We start from the raw sequence: 16,273 nt of genomic DNA, 5'->3' as shown, positions 1-16,273 counted from the left end.
ACAGGGGCCTCACACAAGCCAGACAGCGCTAAGGAATGACAGGAATCCACTTCATCTATCTGATCTAGCATCATAGGTACATCTGCCACAGTAACTATGGTGACCACAGACAGCCCGCTATCTCTCCCACTTTAATTATGCATTTACATCAAGACTGACGCAGATTATCACATCATCATTGTTTTTTTAATTTTGGCTTACAGTGTCCTAATTAAAATAAAAATAAATTCCCCTTAAGGACTCATAGATTACACAATTGTGGACCTTTAAATTCACTTTTACCTTCAACTAGATCTTTACAGCACCATCTTCAGACTTGTCTGTGCAAGTGTGCCAGAACACAGCGGCCAAATGCATCATCCTTAAATGTTTTGTTACAATCACACAGCTGGCGTCGTTTAATCTACTCAGTTAAAAGATGCATCTTTCTGTGGTATTATCAGGTATTATTATTATTATTAACAGACACAGCATGACAACATTTTCCCAAACAGAAGGACTCACCTTGCTGCTGTTCATCTCGGACTTGTCGGATGGCTGCTCTGATCATCTTCCTCTCCTCGTACTCACTGGCGGCACGGAGCTTTACACAAACACAAAATCTCAGTTCGAACAGGACAGGCATGCAGAGTCACCATCTTTTAGGATTTCTTTTCCTGCCAGTTAATATACTCACCATTTTCGTGAGCTCATCGATGTCCTGGATTGATTGCAGTTCTCGTGACAGGACGTCCAAGTTGTCGTTGTATTCAGACCTGAGAGAAAGAGAGAAAGAGAGAGAGAGAGAGAGAGAGAGAGAGAGAGAGAGAGAGAGAGAGAGAGAGAGAGAGAGAGAGAGAGAGAGAGAGAGAGAGAGAGAGAGAGAGAGAGAGAGAGAGACTTAAAATATACAAATACAAAATTGTGGGCTTCACTGACTATTCTGAGGCCTCACAGAAGACAACTCCATGATAACCCACAGTTTTCTTGGCTGGGAGAAAACTCATCAGAGGAAACGCTCCCAAGTCGAGCGTGGAAAAAGTGATACTCTGGCATAACAGATCGGACAGCAATGACACACAGCGCCTAAAAAAGGCTGCTCGCATCCTCCCCTCATTTCAGCCGCATATTTCTCCATTTCACTGCTCACTTTTATGCTGGTTTCTATTACTCATACCCTCCTCCAGTTCTCCCATTATCTGCGCTTTCCTCCAGTCCTTGGTATTAAAGGATGTGTGGAATATTTCACATTCCACCACTGAGAGGCGCAGGATAATTGCAACTTTCATACGTGTTTTGTGTGTGTCTTTGTGTGTGTGTGTGTGTGTGTGTGTGTGTGTGTCTTAACATGTGCGCTACAGTAGGTAATGCTTTCTCTAGCAGCTTCAGTGAGGCTTTATTATTGAAATCCAAGTCTTCTGAGAGCAGCAGTGAGTGGAAATGATTAGGGCCAGCCGCCGCTCTTAATAGGATTTAGTGACAGAGTACGACAGCAGAAGGTTGAGCATCCTCTTCACATCCAATAGTGTTAAATCTTTTGTTGTGCTCCAGTCCAGACATCACCAGTCATTCATTAACACCTGTTACAAGACTTAGTGCATCCTGACCTGCAGAGCTCATCTCATCCACACGGAGAAAAACATTCAGACTGTTAAAGCTTCAAATTCCCATACTATTTGATTTTTATGTGATTTTTTTTGGTATGATTTTTGAGAAGTTTACTCTATTGATCACTCAAATGACATAAATCACCCCTAAAATATTTGAATATCTTTAACATTTTTAACAAAAGTGAGGTTTGATGAAGACTTATAGGCCACTAAGACTCTTTAAAGTAAAGTTACCCACAATGTTTACAGTAACACCAAGATGATCTTCTTCAATATCTAAGCCTGTTTGTCCTGTTTCTCATTCAGTTTGCAAGCAAAAAGAGTATTTATTGACAAGATGGCAAAGGTGTCTTTAGAGCTGAGTTTTCAGTTTGTCCACATTCCTCGGCTGAATGACACAAGCTGGGAATGGTGTGTTACTGAAGTGGAGAAACACTGAGAAGGCTCTCAGTAAACTAATAAGGACAAACAAATGAGCTGAGGAGACCCTCATGTGAGGTAGTGTGACAGAAGGACACATTTCTTAATGTGAAAGTACTTACTGTGAAATGTGCATACACAATGGAAAATGTACTGTGGTTGCAGTTTCTTCTGTCCCCTATGATTTCCTGAACTGACTTTTCCAGACGTTTCCCTTTTCCCACTGGAGTTGAGGAACGCTCCATCTGGGTTTTGTGAGTGTTTTCTCAGCATTCCCGGTTCACCTGGACTGGTGTAGTTTGTCATTAGGACAGCTCTCTGTGTGCATGTGTGTGCACATAATCTTACCTGTGCTGGTTCTCCTTGTCCTCCTGCTGTTTAAGGCGTGTGGGCCGAAATCTCTTGCTGACCAGAGCGGCCTCCATGTCCTCGATCTCTCTCCTCCTCAACTCCCGGATGGCTGAACGGATGAGGCGCCTCTCGTCCAGATCCACGGTTCCATCCAGCTGCGTGTGCAACATGCAAAGACAAACAAAAAGAGGGCATGAAGACAACTGTGGAACATGTACTAACACAGCAGGACGCCAAATATTTGGGTTGCAAAGATTAGACACTTGTCGCTCTTACATCGCATCTATGAGCGAGTAGCCTACACACCACAGAAGCATGGTCAGGACACGGCCACACAGTTATACAAGGATCCACTGCTTCAGCAGCACAATGCAGGCTTGTTGTCAGAGTAAGTACAGGGCGGCGAATAAGCAGAACTGTAGGGCTCATAGCGTAGAGTCGTAGCTCCAACTTCTGTCAGTCTCTAGCCCTCTGTAATTAACGCTGTCACACAAGGACAATAACGCATTTGTTTACAAGAGGGAGCCGGTGTGCCCTAACACACAGATGTCCAGCCGGAGTATTCTAAAACGTTTGGGGATTTTCAGCTGTGGTAGCAGCTTGGCTCTAAGGGTAGAAATATTGGTCTGGTGGTTGACTGAAATATAACAACTACTGGACGGATTGCCATGAAATTGTAAGCATGTTAGCGTGCTGCTATGAGTTTAAAGCTGCTCAGCCTCGTAGAGGCGCTAGCATGGCTGCACACTATTAGTCTTCGCTAATGACGGCGGCCTAACCAGAGTCACAGATGACGGTTAACAAACATACAGTAAGTATCATTCAGGAGTGGGACATCCAGACAGCATTAGACTAAACGGCCCTGGCTTGGTTGTAAATGTGTGGTAGGGAGTTACGGGGTCAGCAGGGCCGATGAACGGCTGATCGATTGGTGATGACAAGTGACCCGACTTCACTAATGTGAAAAGACAGAGCCTCGTGAGCGGGCAGCAGACGATGAGAAACAGGCTCGGCAACAGCTGGCACTCGGCTATGAGAAAGAAGAGCGTTCGGCTCATTGACCAGGTGTCTCTTTCTCAGGCTGTAATTCATCTCCGTTGAACAGTAGCCAGGCTGCAGGAGGCCCCAGAGACTCGGATGTTAAAGTGGCTCACTTAAAAACACTCAGTGGGCCATTTCATCGCTCCGAGCGGCTATTAGTCGAAGGGTTTGTTTTTTCAAGCAAAAGAGGAGTAATTAAGGTGGTAAGACACGCCTGCAGACAGACACACCAGTCAGGGTCGTGGATGCTTTCATGTCAGCGACAGCCGTGAAACCTGGGAGGGTAGAGGGAGCCCTCTCCTGTCTGTCAAATGAGAGCCAGATCTCGACAGCGGGATACCTGTCAACACATGCAGAGATGAGCAGCTCCTGCTCCTCTGGCGGGCTTTTTTGATACACGTCACACACAAACACACACTTTGAGGCTTCCTGCTGCACCAGTTAAAGCCCGCAGAGTAAAGACACAGACCTTTGTATGCCAACTGGCTTCTACTAGAGGGAGCTGAATGTGGTTGTTAAGCTAAGCCTTGCACCCTGGTGGGTTGAGAAGGGGGTTGATGTGTAAATGTGCCTCCCCCCCGCTGCTGGGCCTGGAGGAGGAAGAGGGGCAGGGGGGGGCTGTCTCACGAGAGATGAAGAGAGCCGGTGGTTTTGAGGTCTCACTGTGGTTTGACAAAATATGCAGCCCGAGCTGCACTAGCTCAGAGGGGCTCTCCTATGTTCTGTAATTTAAGGATTTAAAGTGCTGAGCTGACTGAAAGCTATGAGGGAGGAGGAGAAGAATAAGAGGGGAAAGTAAAGCTGTGAACGGGGAGAAGGGGCGACAAAGTGAAAAAGAGCAAAAGGAAAGAGAAGCTGGACTCGGGTATGCCTAAAAATGGGCAGATGAGTGCTGGGTGGGAAAGGTCATTCCTCACATTCCTGCTGACTCACAAGGAAAGAGGTGGTAGCGAAATGTGACGATCAGGAACTGGGTTTGGGTCTGACCCAGCAGTGAGATGATACAACAACTCGGAGAGGAAATGAGGAAATTGCTCATTTCTATCTTTCTCACTCACACACACACACACACACACACACACACACACACACACACACACACACACACACACACACACACACACACACACACACACACATACTAAACAAACACTCGAGGGAGCAGTCTGTTACCACACTGTCAAGCTTAGTGCTGAATGAATTTCATGATGTGATTATACAGCCAGTGAGCAGCCAAGTTTTCGGACTGACCGATTTATTTATTCATTATTGAGCTATAACCAGAACAGGCTCATGCCTTGGCCTCTACTCTAAAACAATAACTTCTGCTTAGCATTTCAAGACTGGCTGCATTTTTGGACTTTGTTCGGTGCATGTCAGTTTAAACGTCAAGCAAAACTCACATAAGAAAATGCTCAACAGACAAAGACGACTCCTAAACTCAGAGCATGTGATAGACTGCAGAACTGCCCACATCAGTTACTGTAATCTTTTGAAATACAAGCACAGATCATGATGTGATGAAACGGGGAGATGAAAAACAAACCCTACATGTGCACGTCAGCACTTTGACTTTTACCAGCCCCGACACGAAACGTTTTAAATGGACCAATCAGTGCACAGACGAGTCAGTTTGGATTGGTTGCAACATTTGTACACTCAATTCAACTGGCACAGATCCAGCGGCTGTAACTGACTTTTCCTTCATATATTTGAAAAGTCAACCAATAACTTCCCCGCACAGGAAGGTGATGACTGGGCGTAACCCGAGCAAATAAAACACACCTTAAAGCCTGCCAAAGAAAACAGAGTGACTGTTAAAGTAACAGAAATGGAAACACACACTCGCGTGGAAACAGAGTCCGTTTGACAAAACCTCCAGTCAGTGGGAGAGGAGAGGCAACAACAACAACAGTTGCAGTTACACAGTGACAGCACCTTACACCACTGACCGTCAACCAAGCCACAGACCAACTGTCACTGTGGCTCAAAACAACAACCACACTGTGACCCAGGGAGCAGCCGTTACACCGAGACAGAAAGCTTGTATTCAGGCCTCTACTGCTAACAGACGTATGAGTCACAAATAACACATAACAAATATGTTTGACTGAAAAACGATGCCGTCATCGAGCTGTCTGCACCTTTAATGATGGCGGGGGGGCGAATAACGTAACAGTCTGGTCTGTTGTACAAACCAAGGACCCATCACTGTGTCAGAGGAAGCTGCAGTCACACCTGTAGGTTTTGGCGGAGTCACCCGTTGTACAATGTGGGAGGACAAACAGGAGGGAGGAGGTGGGTGTGACTGACAGGGTGAGGAGAGAGAAGACAACCCTGGAGAGACTGGGGCAACCTCTTCAAGGCAATGCTTACAGATGCGTCTTCCCAACTCTTTTTTACTCACCGATATATAAACTAGAAAAATTACTACCTTATTTGGTAAGATAATACAAAGAAATGTTTTAATGTTTCTCAAGCAGGCCTGCTAAGGCTTGTACTGTACCGTTGGTCGCTTTGACTCACTTCCTGCCGAGCAGCAACTTTCTATGGAGTCAAAACCTCAAACCTCCATCCAAAGACATCCGAGTGACGCAGCTCAATCAATCACATCCAATTACAGAGTTCATGGTTTAGCAGTAATCCCGACCAGCTGGCGACACACTCCCGAGGACAGCAACACCCTCTGAACTCATCTGCTACAGATGAGTTCAGATTCAAATAGGATTTTTAAGGTTTGTGTGGTCAGTTTAATTTATTGTGCCACACATGGAAACGGCCTCAGAAGTGGTAGAATATGGCAAGAAGTCAAGGTTCCACAGGTAGTTAAAGTATACTGTGCTACTATTCATGGCTCTGCTCTTCATAGCTGAGCTAAATGCACACGTTGTAACAACTACCTGTGGGTGCAGCACTGAAACGGGATTACATTAAACCTGTGGAAGTGAAAAGACCACTTGGCTAAATTACAGTGCAAATAGAAAGAAAACGCTGTACAAGTTCAGATTTGCCTTAATTACACCCCTTTTCATTTATTAGAGCATGTATCCATAGAAACTGAAACATGGGATTGTCTCAGTGCACAGGGCTGAATGGTAGCACGTGTTAGTTTAAATACTATTTAGGGATGGGTATACTTTTTGTGACAAAGTTGGTATTGAGAGCCTGGTCAGATTTCCTGTTTATTTACTGCATATATTTTTGGATTTACATCGTAATTTTACCTGTGTTGCTATAATTTCTGACTGTATTTCTTCTGCATTTTGTAGGAACACATGCAAATATACCTGACGAAGAAAGGTGATGAAAAAGGTATCATTATGGTATAAATACTCAAATTAATTTGCGACACGAGAATCGCAAATTTCAAATAGCCAGCCCAACATGCTATGCGTGTCTCTCCAGTTGTGTTGTGTTTGCAGAGTCAGGTCAAACATCACAGCCTGGTGTGTGGACAACGTCTACCTTCACCCTCCCACACACAACCAGCCCTGTCTGGGAACACAACGACCCCTCAGGCCGAGACCCAACCTTTTGACTCCCAGTGGGTGTGCTTGTGTCTCAAATGCTGCTTTGTACTCAACACTTTCTACTTTGTGAACTATGAGGTGTCGAGAAAAACTCCCTGACACAAAGGGGTATGTATACTTTCTGCAGGCGTGTGAGAGACCACGTGCATGGGTATGAGTGAAAGGTTAGGGGTTACTGTGTGTTTGTGCATGAAATCAGGGCTACAGTAATAATTTCCAGAGCAGCCAAAAGGTTAGAGTGCAGCCAGGCAGCAGATCGGATCAGTGCTTTAAAACGTACTTGTGTCAAGCCCACAAGTGAGTTTGCCCTTATAAGGACACACGGGACACTCCTGGTAGCTGAAGTGGATTGCCAGCTGCCACGGAGGAAGCCAGACTGGTACAAACATTGAGACACAAATAAACAAATCGAGAAAGACCAAGAGGGTGAGAAAGTTCAAAATATTTTTATCACCCTGGAATCTCCTCAATGAAGCCCAACACAGACTAGATTGCTCCCACTGAACGGAAAAACTGAAAATTAGGTGATTGGACTAGAAACAATAGTGATAAAAGTACTAATTTTACAGAAACATGTCAGTCAAACCTGCCAGTGTTTTAAATATGTATATTTTTTTATCATTATTCCAGCTACAGATGTAGTAACTAAAGCTGCCAGACAAATGAAGTGGAGTAAAAAGTACAATATTTCCCTCTGAGATGTAGTGGAGTGGTTGAATAAAATGGAAATACTCAAGTAAAGTACCTTGAATTTGTACTTAAGTACAGTACTTAAGCAAATATACTTTACATTCCACCACTGATCATAATATTTACTCTTATCACTCACAGCTTGTCAAAACTATACAATTTACTGCTTTTTATAAAGAGGTGGAATAATATTGACCAGGATTGAGTTCAGTCTATTCCAAAACAGTCCCTGTTTCTCATGTGGCCCCTTGGGAAAAATAATTGCCCACCCCTGGTATAACCGCCTCCAAAACAATGCATGCATACAGCAGGGTGACACACCACACCCACTCAAAAATGGAAATATAACAAGGATACATGAGAGCCCTGCAATGCATGGGGAGTTTCAGTCACCTCTCTGCTGAAAAATTAACAAAGAAACGAATCAGACTCAAGGTTAAAACTCGTGCTACAGTGCACACTGAGCCTTCATTGTCTCAAAGAAAAAGAGCGAGTACCTGTGAAATATATACAAGCCAGGGAGGAAGAGAGATGACTGCACATGTGGCAATGTGCTCTTTGTCAGTGCAGCTACAAGTGTGTGAAGGCTCAACCTTTATTAATAACCGGACGGTAGGACAAACCTGGGAAAAGTGTCTCCCCTTTACACATGAGGTAGCAGGCATAAAGGACGGATGCATGGAGGAATGCATGTGGGCCAGAGGGGGGTCCAGGCATCAACTATGTTTTGTACGACTGTAATGAAGCACCGAAGACAGATCTGAACTCACACGTGTTACGGACTCATGCCCATAGTAGAGTCTTACATTAGTGCAGCGGACCCCACGCGCTGATGGATTAATAAGCACACACGCGATCAACTGCAAAATGTCGACCTTTCAAGTTCTGAGGACTTCAAAGCAATTTCCAAACTTGTAGCATTGCTGCGTATCTAACTAGTCAATCTAGTAATCGTCCACAGTAGAAGATATTTCAAATGGGCTCAATCTCTGGTCTGCAGGTCAGGACCGGGTCGGGACAACCGTGTCCCACATTTGGGAGCTGGCCTCATCATATCGGCCAACGTAGGCGAAAAGGATCTCTCATTATTCTGATACTAACTGCCAAAATAGTATACTACATTATTAAACCCTACACAGTGAGCATTACCGGGCATCCATTCACTTTCACAGCAGTCAAAGTTTGTGGGCAATTCACTCTGATCTTGGGTCACATGTTGAGTTTGTTTGACAATGTTATGTACTTTTTTTTTTTTGTGTGTGCAATTGGTGCATTGGTTCTGGAACCAATTTTTCCCCCAAAGCGGGATGGATCTTTTCTTCACAGCTTCTTTGTTCAACATACTCATCATACCGTGTCATAGGAAACCCACAGAGAAAGGGAGCTGTCGACAGTTTGTTAGTACCTCGTGGTCATAAGCAGAAGATCGGAGACAGTTTGACAGATTTCAACAGGAAGGAGCCGTCACAAATAAAGAGATAACAGAGACTGCTTTGGATCCTGCACTTCAGCTGGCCTCGTCCTGTGAGCGGACCCAGGTCGCGGCAGGAGCTACAGCATGATGAATCTTCTCCAAATATGGGACATCACCGGCCGAACCAAAGCACTGCGTGACTGGCTCTTTTGGTTTAATGAGGAAAGAGCCAGGAGGAGAGAGGGATGTCCCACAAGAGGAAACAGAGGGGGGGTTAGAGCACTTTGGGAGGCTGCAGAGCACAAACAGTTTGTTCTAATAGATTCATGAGAGCTCGCCATGCTGACTCTGAAATGGCACAGTACCTATAACAACGGGTGTCTGACAGACAGACAAAACCAAACAAAATTGAACAGATCAGCTGTTATTATCTCAAGTATGCCACAACATTAACAACAGTGGTTTGGAAAGCAAAACATCAACATCCGCTGGACGATTTCTCGTAGATCTCAGGAAATGGCTCTTTCCTGAGGGAGCCAATTTAGAAAAGACAAACCACAGTGTTTCTACATTTCTCTTTCATCCGTTTTATGTAACAAGTACCATCCCTTCCTAAGCTTGTGAAATGTGATACATGCATCTTTTTTTACTACTTTAAATCAGGATGCGACTTGGCAAAAAAGACCCAAACATTTCTGATCCTGCAGAGTGCTACTTGCAGTTTCCTGTGCATGCTTTTTTTTCCCCTCTATAAAACAGAGCCACACCTTTATTCCAATGTAAAGCCAAAGACTGCTGAAACTCGACCGTACTTATGGCCCCTTAACAGTGAGACTATGTTTTGGCCAAAGCAAATGGGTGCTTAACATTAAAGGAGTTTTACTGGCATCTATGTAATTAAGTGAGCTTCCTCATTTCATCTAAAGTTTCAGGTCAAAGTGACAAACATTCTGCACACATCAAACACACATAATCTTCGGTTTTGATCTTTAAATCCTCTATAATTTGATGAGTGAGAAAGTCTGCTCGTATCGGGACATTATAGATAAAAGCACGGAGACCACCGAAACAGCAGCCATCAAGTAGATTGCACACATCTGAAAAGTGTTTCTTCAGAGTCTGAAACACCTGGAAAACAGTCCAAACAGCAGCTTGTGAGGGTATTTATCACAAAAACAAAACTTTGGGAGCCATAAGCATTTAAACTCTAGCAGGGATGTCCCTAGCCAGAGACACCTGGTGGTGGTGAAGGAGGCCACCTTCAATCTCTTATCCAGACCTTTTCCATTTGGCATAATGATGATCCAGACAGATGGAGCTCAGTGATAGAAACCCTCTCTGCTGGATCACTTAGTTCCCACACAGACAAAAACACCACAGCAGCTCAGACAGCAGAGTCTGTCTCATATCTGATGCTTACAAAAAGTGGTCCAATTTGTCAAGCTGCGACTCTTTGGCCTCCCTTAGTAACCACAGGTTGGTTCTGCCGTTTGCTCCCTCCATCAGGCTCAATAATCTCATCACTGACCACTAGTCGCGCTATGGAGCAATGTTTTTACCAGTGGGTCCCAATGGGTTTGTATCATGCGCACCAACGCCGGCACAAAGGTTTCACGCTATTCCACTGATCGACAGATTGCAAGCTAGCAAACGTGGACGTAATCTCTGCATCATTTTTTAACATCATTAAAATGATAGCGAGAGGCCTGTAGGGGGCGCTACCTTAATAAGTGGTCATCTTTTTAAATGCACAACATCTTGGATTTCCAGTGATTAATTCCCATAAAACAGCAGAGAATTAGGCATCTCATTGGCCAGAAGGGGTGTTAGCACATTTGTTCAATTAAACCAAAATTGGTTATGATATTTTCTATGTGAACTGGTTAATTCATAGACAAGGAGCACAAGCAGTAGCATGCATGGTTTACACCTTGAAACACTCACAGTAACAAACTGTTAATTCACTCACTGTAAGAGTGTAAAGCACACTACAGCGCTGACACAATCCGTATCAACCACTGTGAGGTTTGTTTGATACACTGCTGTGTGCGAGTGTTAAACTGCAAACATTATTCTTTTACAAAAAGACAAAATAGTGCCTGTTTATTAATGAAACACTGCTCCTCATATTCAAATGTCAGCTTATGTTTCCAAAGTATCATTCAAATATGACAAAACAACACCAAGAATCCTCTTTAATGAGAAAATACGACAGGTTGAACTCAGTTTCAACTGTAAACGTGGAGGAACGTCTGAACGTGTGCTCCACTTACTCAGAATTATTGTTCCAGAGCAACAAAGCACTTAAAGGCCACAGACCAAGAATAGACTTTCATATGCACATCAGCACAAAGTCCCTTGCTTTTCTTTTCTCATCCCTTCAGAGCCAAAAGCGGCCGGCTATTTATAGCAGTATCCAGCAACAGAAGTTTCCTGCTTTATCAAACAAACAAGTGAGTCCTTATCTCCCTGCAGCCTGGCCGTGTATTTGGATATTGACTGTCAGAGGCTGAAGTCTGCAGGCTGGAACTTAATGGCTCTTGTTGTTGCGATAGACTCTGCAGTGCTGTCAATGCAGCAGTGTAGATAACTTGGACTGTGTCAGTTTAGAAGGAAAAACTTCCCTGCATGGGGAACTGTTCACAGCTCAATCTTCATTGCTTCCTCGCTAACACCTTTCAAACTTTGAAATCCTACAGGAAATGCTTTGTGGAAATGTGAAGGGGGTAAATACCTGTGAGAACGGGGACAGGCTCAGCAGAAGAAGAAGAAACAAACAAACAGGTGTGCACCGTGATGGCTGTGCTTTAAGAGTCTTCAGACTCTTTTCTTTTTGTGAGGAACAAAGAGCGAGGAGCTGTTATCAAAGGAAGATCTGTTGCATGCAACAGCTTGTATCTCTGCAGCCTCTTTGAAGACAGAAAAAGCTTTTTCATGATAGTTACAGAGACTCAGGTTAAGTCTTGCCCAATCCTGCTTCTACAACTGAAGTCTTTCTCTTGAAATGTTACATATAGCCAAGATAATGTATTAAAATGTTCCGTTTTGTCTGACACACCGTCCAGAACCCAAACATATAAGGTTCACTTTCCTGTATGACAAAGGGAAGCCTCAAATCTTACCAGTTGACAAGTTAGCAAAGGTTTGGCATTTTTGCCATGAAAAAAATGATAGTTGGCATGTAAAAAAGACAGAAGACATTTTTAAACAAATAGGGCCCCTGATAACATTTGCCTCAAGTGTAAGTGACAACTTTAAAAAGCTGCAAATATATATCGGAATGTGTCCCGGACAACAGTTCTATAATGCACCATCATTTTTCCGATTTATTTGTTCCTGATGATGAGTCTGACATTTGTGACCATGTCCCCGGGGGTCGAAGAGAACCTGAGGGTCCACAAAACAAACCCATTCTTCCTCCCCGACTGTAACCGTTGAGCCCTTGTCAACGCACAAAGGGTCCAGAGAGCCATAAAACGAAGGCCCAGGGGTCCAATGTATCACAAGGGCCGGACCACAGAGAGAAACTGCCCTTTTTTTAAACATGTGTGAAAGCCTCTTGCTCACCAGGGAAAAGGACGCTCACAGGGCTGGCAAGACTCCTTACAAATCATACGCGAGACATCCAGCATGTGAAATCAGCCCAGCAGGCGCCACTGACGGGAAAGTCTCCTGCGGTCACGTCAATTAAAAAAATGAAAAGGCAGACTTGTGCATTAGAAGGATCACAAACTGTAAAAAGACATGTCATGCATACATTGACATTTGAGAGCTTTTCCTGCATTCTTCCAGTGACACGGTGCAGTTAGAATGGTTTCTGAGATAATTAGAAGGGACATCATGGTGTGGCTGACAGATGCTTAAAGTCAAACCTTACTCTTTGCTAAGTGGGCAGGTGCACAGGTGCCACAAACAACAGACACCTGCAGGTCTGTTACATGCACACAGGAAACTATTGCCATACAGATTCAGGGCTATAACACCTGATAATCATTGCCTTCTGAGCTGGTAATCAGCTGATCAGATCTGTTTTTAAGTGGCAGTGGTTGGAGTGGTTTGGTTGGAAAGAGCTTTTCTTCTAACCGGCCTCAACAGCTTTTGTCTTTTTGTGTCCACAGATCTTAAGTACCATTGAGACAGATGACCCGCAACAAACATCCTCTCCAAAAGAAACTGGGACACCAACTGATTATTTCTGTTGATATTTAAATAATTGTGGCGGCGGAGAGAAAAGAAAAATGCTTTTCCTGGTTGCCATGGAGGGGATTAAATGAGCAATATAAAAATGCAGCCGGGGTTTGAATAGAAGTGTAGAGAAGGGATTACTGGAGTTAGAGAGGCCGCCATATGACCTTCTGACTGTTTAGCTCATTAAGTTCAACACAGGCCTGCAGTTTGTGTTCGTTATCCAACTGTTGTTTCATAGAAGCTCCTCCACCCGGCTTCACTACCAGTTTAATTAAGCCTGGGCATCTCTGAGTGTCCGTCATCTTTTATTGGCATCATGAAGAAAAACTTAAATAACAAACTCCTCAACAATGAATGACTATAAAACACCACAGAATGGGGTTTTAGATTGAATACAAAAGGCTCCATTTATGTCTCCGTGGAGCTGAATTTAAATTCCATCACATCCCCGTATGAACTTCTCCTCTGAGTAGCAAGTTTAAATCAGAGTTTGCTATGGAAAACCCTGACACTCAAGTCACCACAACCATCATCAGTGAAAATGTGGGATCTCAGTGACCTTGTAGCTGGTGTGTCAGTCTCGTATGAGGGAGCAGAGACGCTCAGCTCCATCAATCCAGAGCTGAGGAGAGATCCAGCTCAGTAATGTGTGGACTGTCAGCGTCACCTGAAGATGAACCCAATGAACGTCCCCAACGTCTGCATGTATACAGGGGGGGGGTTCTGCTGCTGCAGCTTTCTGAGACAATGCCTGAGTTTTTACAACGAGCTCCCGCAGCGCATAAGGCCACACAAGAAGATTCAGACAAAGCTAGATTCTTTTCTGGTTATTTCATCTGAAATGAAATATGACTGAGATAAAAAGCCGGTTATGGGAAACCCTCAGAATCACATACACCTAGAAAAAAAATCTGAAGCTCTACTCACTTAAATATAAAACGACAACTAACACAGTGTTAGAAAACTAAAGCGGTCCAGCCAGCTTGAGATGTCCTCATTCTTTCCACTATACCAAAATGTGTAGTGACCACTTTGAGTCTTATATTCATTTCAACTTTCGTGCTTTGCTCCTCTATGAATGAACTCATAAATGTATGATCAAAGCAACCAATACGCGAGTTGAGAGTAAATCATTATGCTGAAGGAAAATATTATTTCCCTCATATACTCCTGTTCTCCCACTATTATAATAATGCCACCGGTGATAAAAGTCTGGACTTTAAGTGATTTATGAGAAGGAAGCTCCTGGCCAGACTATTTCCAGACTTTGGGGAAATAATGATTGAATAAAACATAACGTTTATACCCCGCCTTGTTCCAAAGTCAACAGCCTTTTCTTGTCGGGTTTACTGATCTATAAGAACTATGAGAAGCTCTTAAAGTACACAGTCTTGGTAAGAATAACGAGTTCAAATCAGAAAGTGTAATTTAATCTTACATGTGGTCAACAACACCACTGTATTTACCTTCACTTTAATGTCACAAACTTCCTGCTCATTATATATGTGAAGTAGTCATGAATGAAAAACCATACTAAAGGATAGATGTTTCAGCTGTTGCGTATTTGTAACTGTGATTCAGACAAACCCAGTGTAACTATGTCTGAACAGGCTGACTCATGCAGCCTTGTAAATGTGTCTGTGCTACAGGTGTCATGATAGATATCAGACAGACCGATGTCTCACCTTCCTCTGCCTCAGCAAATAGTTAGGACACGATGACGAATGCGGCTGTAAACCAGGAAGTCTTTTTTACTTTTACTTTTTTCCTCTTTACCTTATCAATACTGATTTGCTGCTCACACTTACTGGCATACTGTCTACACTAATGATCAAGGCATACTATTATGGTTGTGAATCACCTGCAAGTGATATGAACATGACTTTCTGACACTATTTTGTAATGGAGATATGTCTGATATGTGTCATCGTAAATCAGGTTTACTGGAGTCAATTCCGGCTACCACTAGTGTTTCCTTCATGGATCAATCTGTCATTAATTATTGGATTAATCCACAGTCCAGAAATTAGAGACTTTAAATTTAAAATGATATAGATAAAGAAAGACTGTTAAGTGATTATCATAATTGTTGGCAATTTAACTCATCGATGAATCAAGTTATGGTTTCACGTCAAATTTTTTGTTCACAAAAACACACTGAAACTCACCACTCAACTGACTTCTTACAGTCAGACACACTTAAATTAGATCTGCAACTGACAATTGTTCTCATTATTCTGCTAATTATTCTAAATATATCGACTGTTTATTATATAAAGTGTCAAAATAATGGTGAAAAAATGCCTGTTAGAATATCCTAAACCCAAGAGGACCTCTTCAAATGTCTTGCTCTGTCCAAGCAACGGTCGAAATGTTTTACACAGAGCAACGAAAAGCACTATGTGCAGACCACCTGTCAGGGTTATCATAACTGAATAAAATGAAATCAAAAGGAGGGAGATTGACAAATACTATTATGGTTAAACATGTGGGCTGCCCTTGAATCATGTTCAAGGGCCTAGTGACAACTATCATTATAAGAAACACATGCTCCTTATAAAAGGAATAGCCAGCCTGATACAACTTGTATAATGATAATGCTTAACTGAGTTTCATCCCTGACTGCTCTATTAATGTCAGGTAGCAGTGTCCCCACACTGGACCACGTCCATGAGCAGGAACTTCCCTGCAGAGCATCTCCGTTCATCTACTCACCAAGGCTCGGAGAGAGGACTCATCCAGCGCCGAGTAACCCTCCACGGACATGTTGATCTTCCTGGTCGCGCTCAGGTGAAACGAGACGGTCTGGATGGTGAGTCTTGATGAAGTCGGTCAACGTGTGGTCTCTACCACCTGCACGACTCGCTGCTGCTTTCCGTGTGTTGAATTTGTCTCAAACTTCAGCGCAGATAACGATCAGAAATGTCCTTCAACGAAAGTAAACCCGCGTCCCGCTTATGGAGAGCATAACTCGGTCCTCTGTTCTCGTCTCTTAAGTCGTCGTGAAAGCAGAATCTGGCCCACACACACTCACAGGGGGACGTTGGCAG

The 16,273-nt window shown here is 43.5% G+C and overlaps 1 protein-coding gene across 4 annotated transcripts in view; it reads right to left on the bottom strand.

Annotated features, from left to right (window-relative positions):
* The window catches only part of smtnb (smoothelin b), a 46,348-nt gene extending 30,075 nt beyond the window's left edge, over window positions 1–16,273 (bottom strand). For all 4 annotated transcript variants that reach the window (XM_068702812.1, XM_068702815.1, XM_068702813.1 and 1 more), the window contains exons 1-4: window positions 15,939–16,273; window positions 2,358–2,515; window positions 677–755; window positions 505–583 (exon numbers count right to left, since the gene is read on the bottom strand). In XM_068702812.1, the coding sequence (XP_068558913.1) occupies window positions 505–583; window positions 677–755; window positions 2,358–2,515; window positions 15,939–15,989 (367 nt within the window). In that variant the 5' untranslated portion in view covers window positions 15,990–16,273. The remainder of the gene's footprint in view (window positions 1–504; window positions 584–676; window positions 756–2,357; window positions 2,516–15,938) is intronic.

This window comes from Cebidichthys violaceus, unplaced genomic scaffold (assembly GCF_023349555.1).
Source record: "Cebidichthys violaceus isolate CVI_PGR_0920_01 unplaced genomic scaffold, fCebVio1.0.p SCAF_9, whole genome shotgun sequence".
In the NCBI taxonomy this organism is placed as follows: domain Eukaryota; kingdom Metazoa; phylum Chordata; class Actinopteri; order Perciformes; family Stichaeidae; genus Cebidichthys; species Cebidichthys violaceus.
The sequence above is the reverse complement of the archived record's forward strand: the minus strand, read 5'-3'. Positions and strand labels throughout refer to the sequence as shown.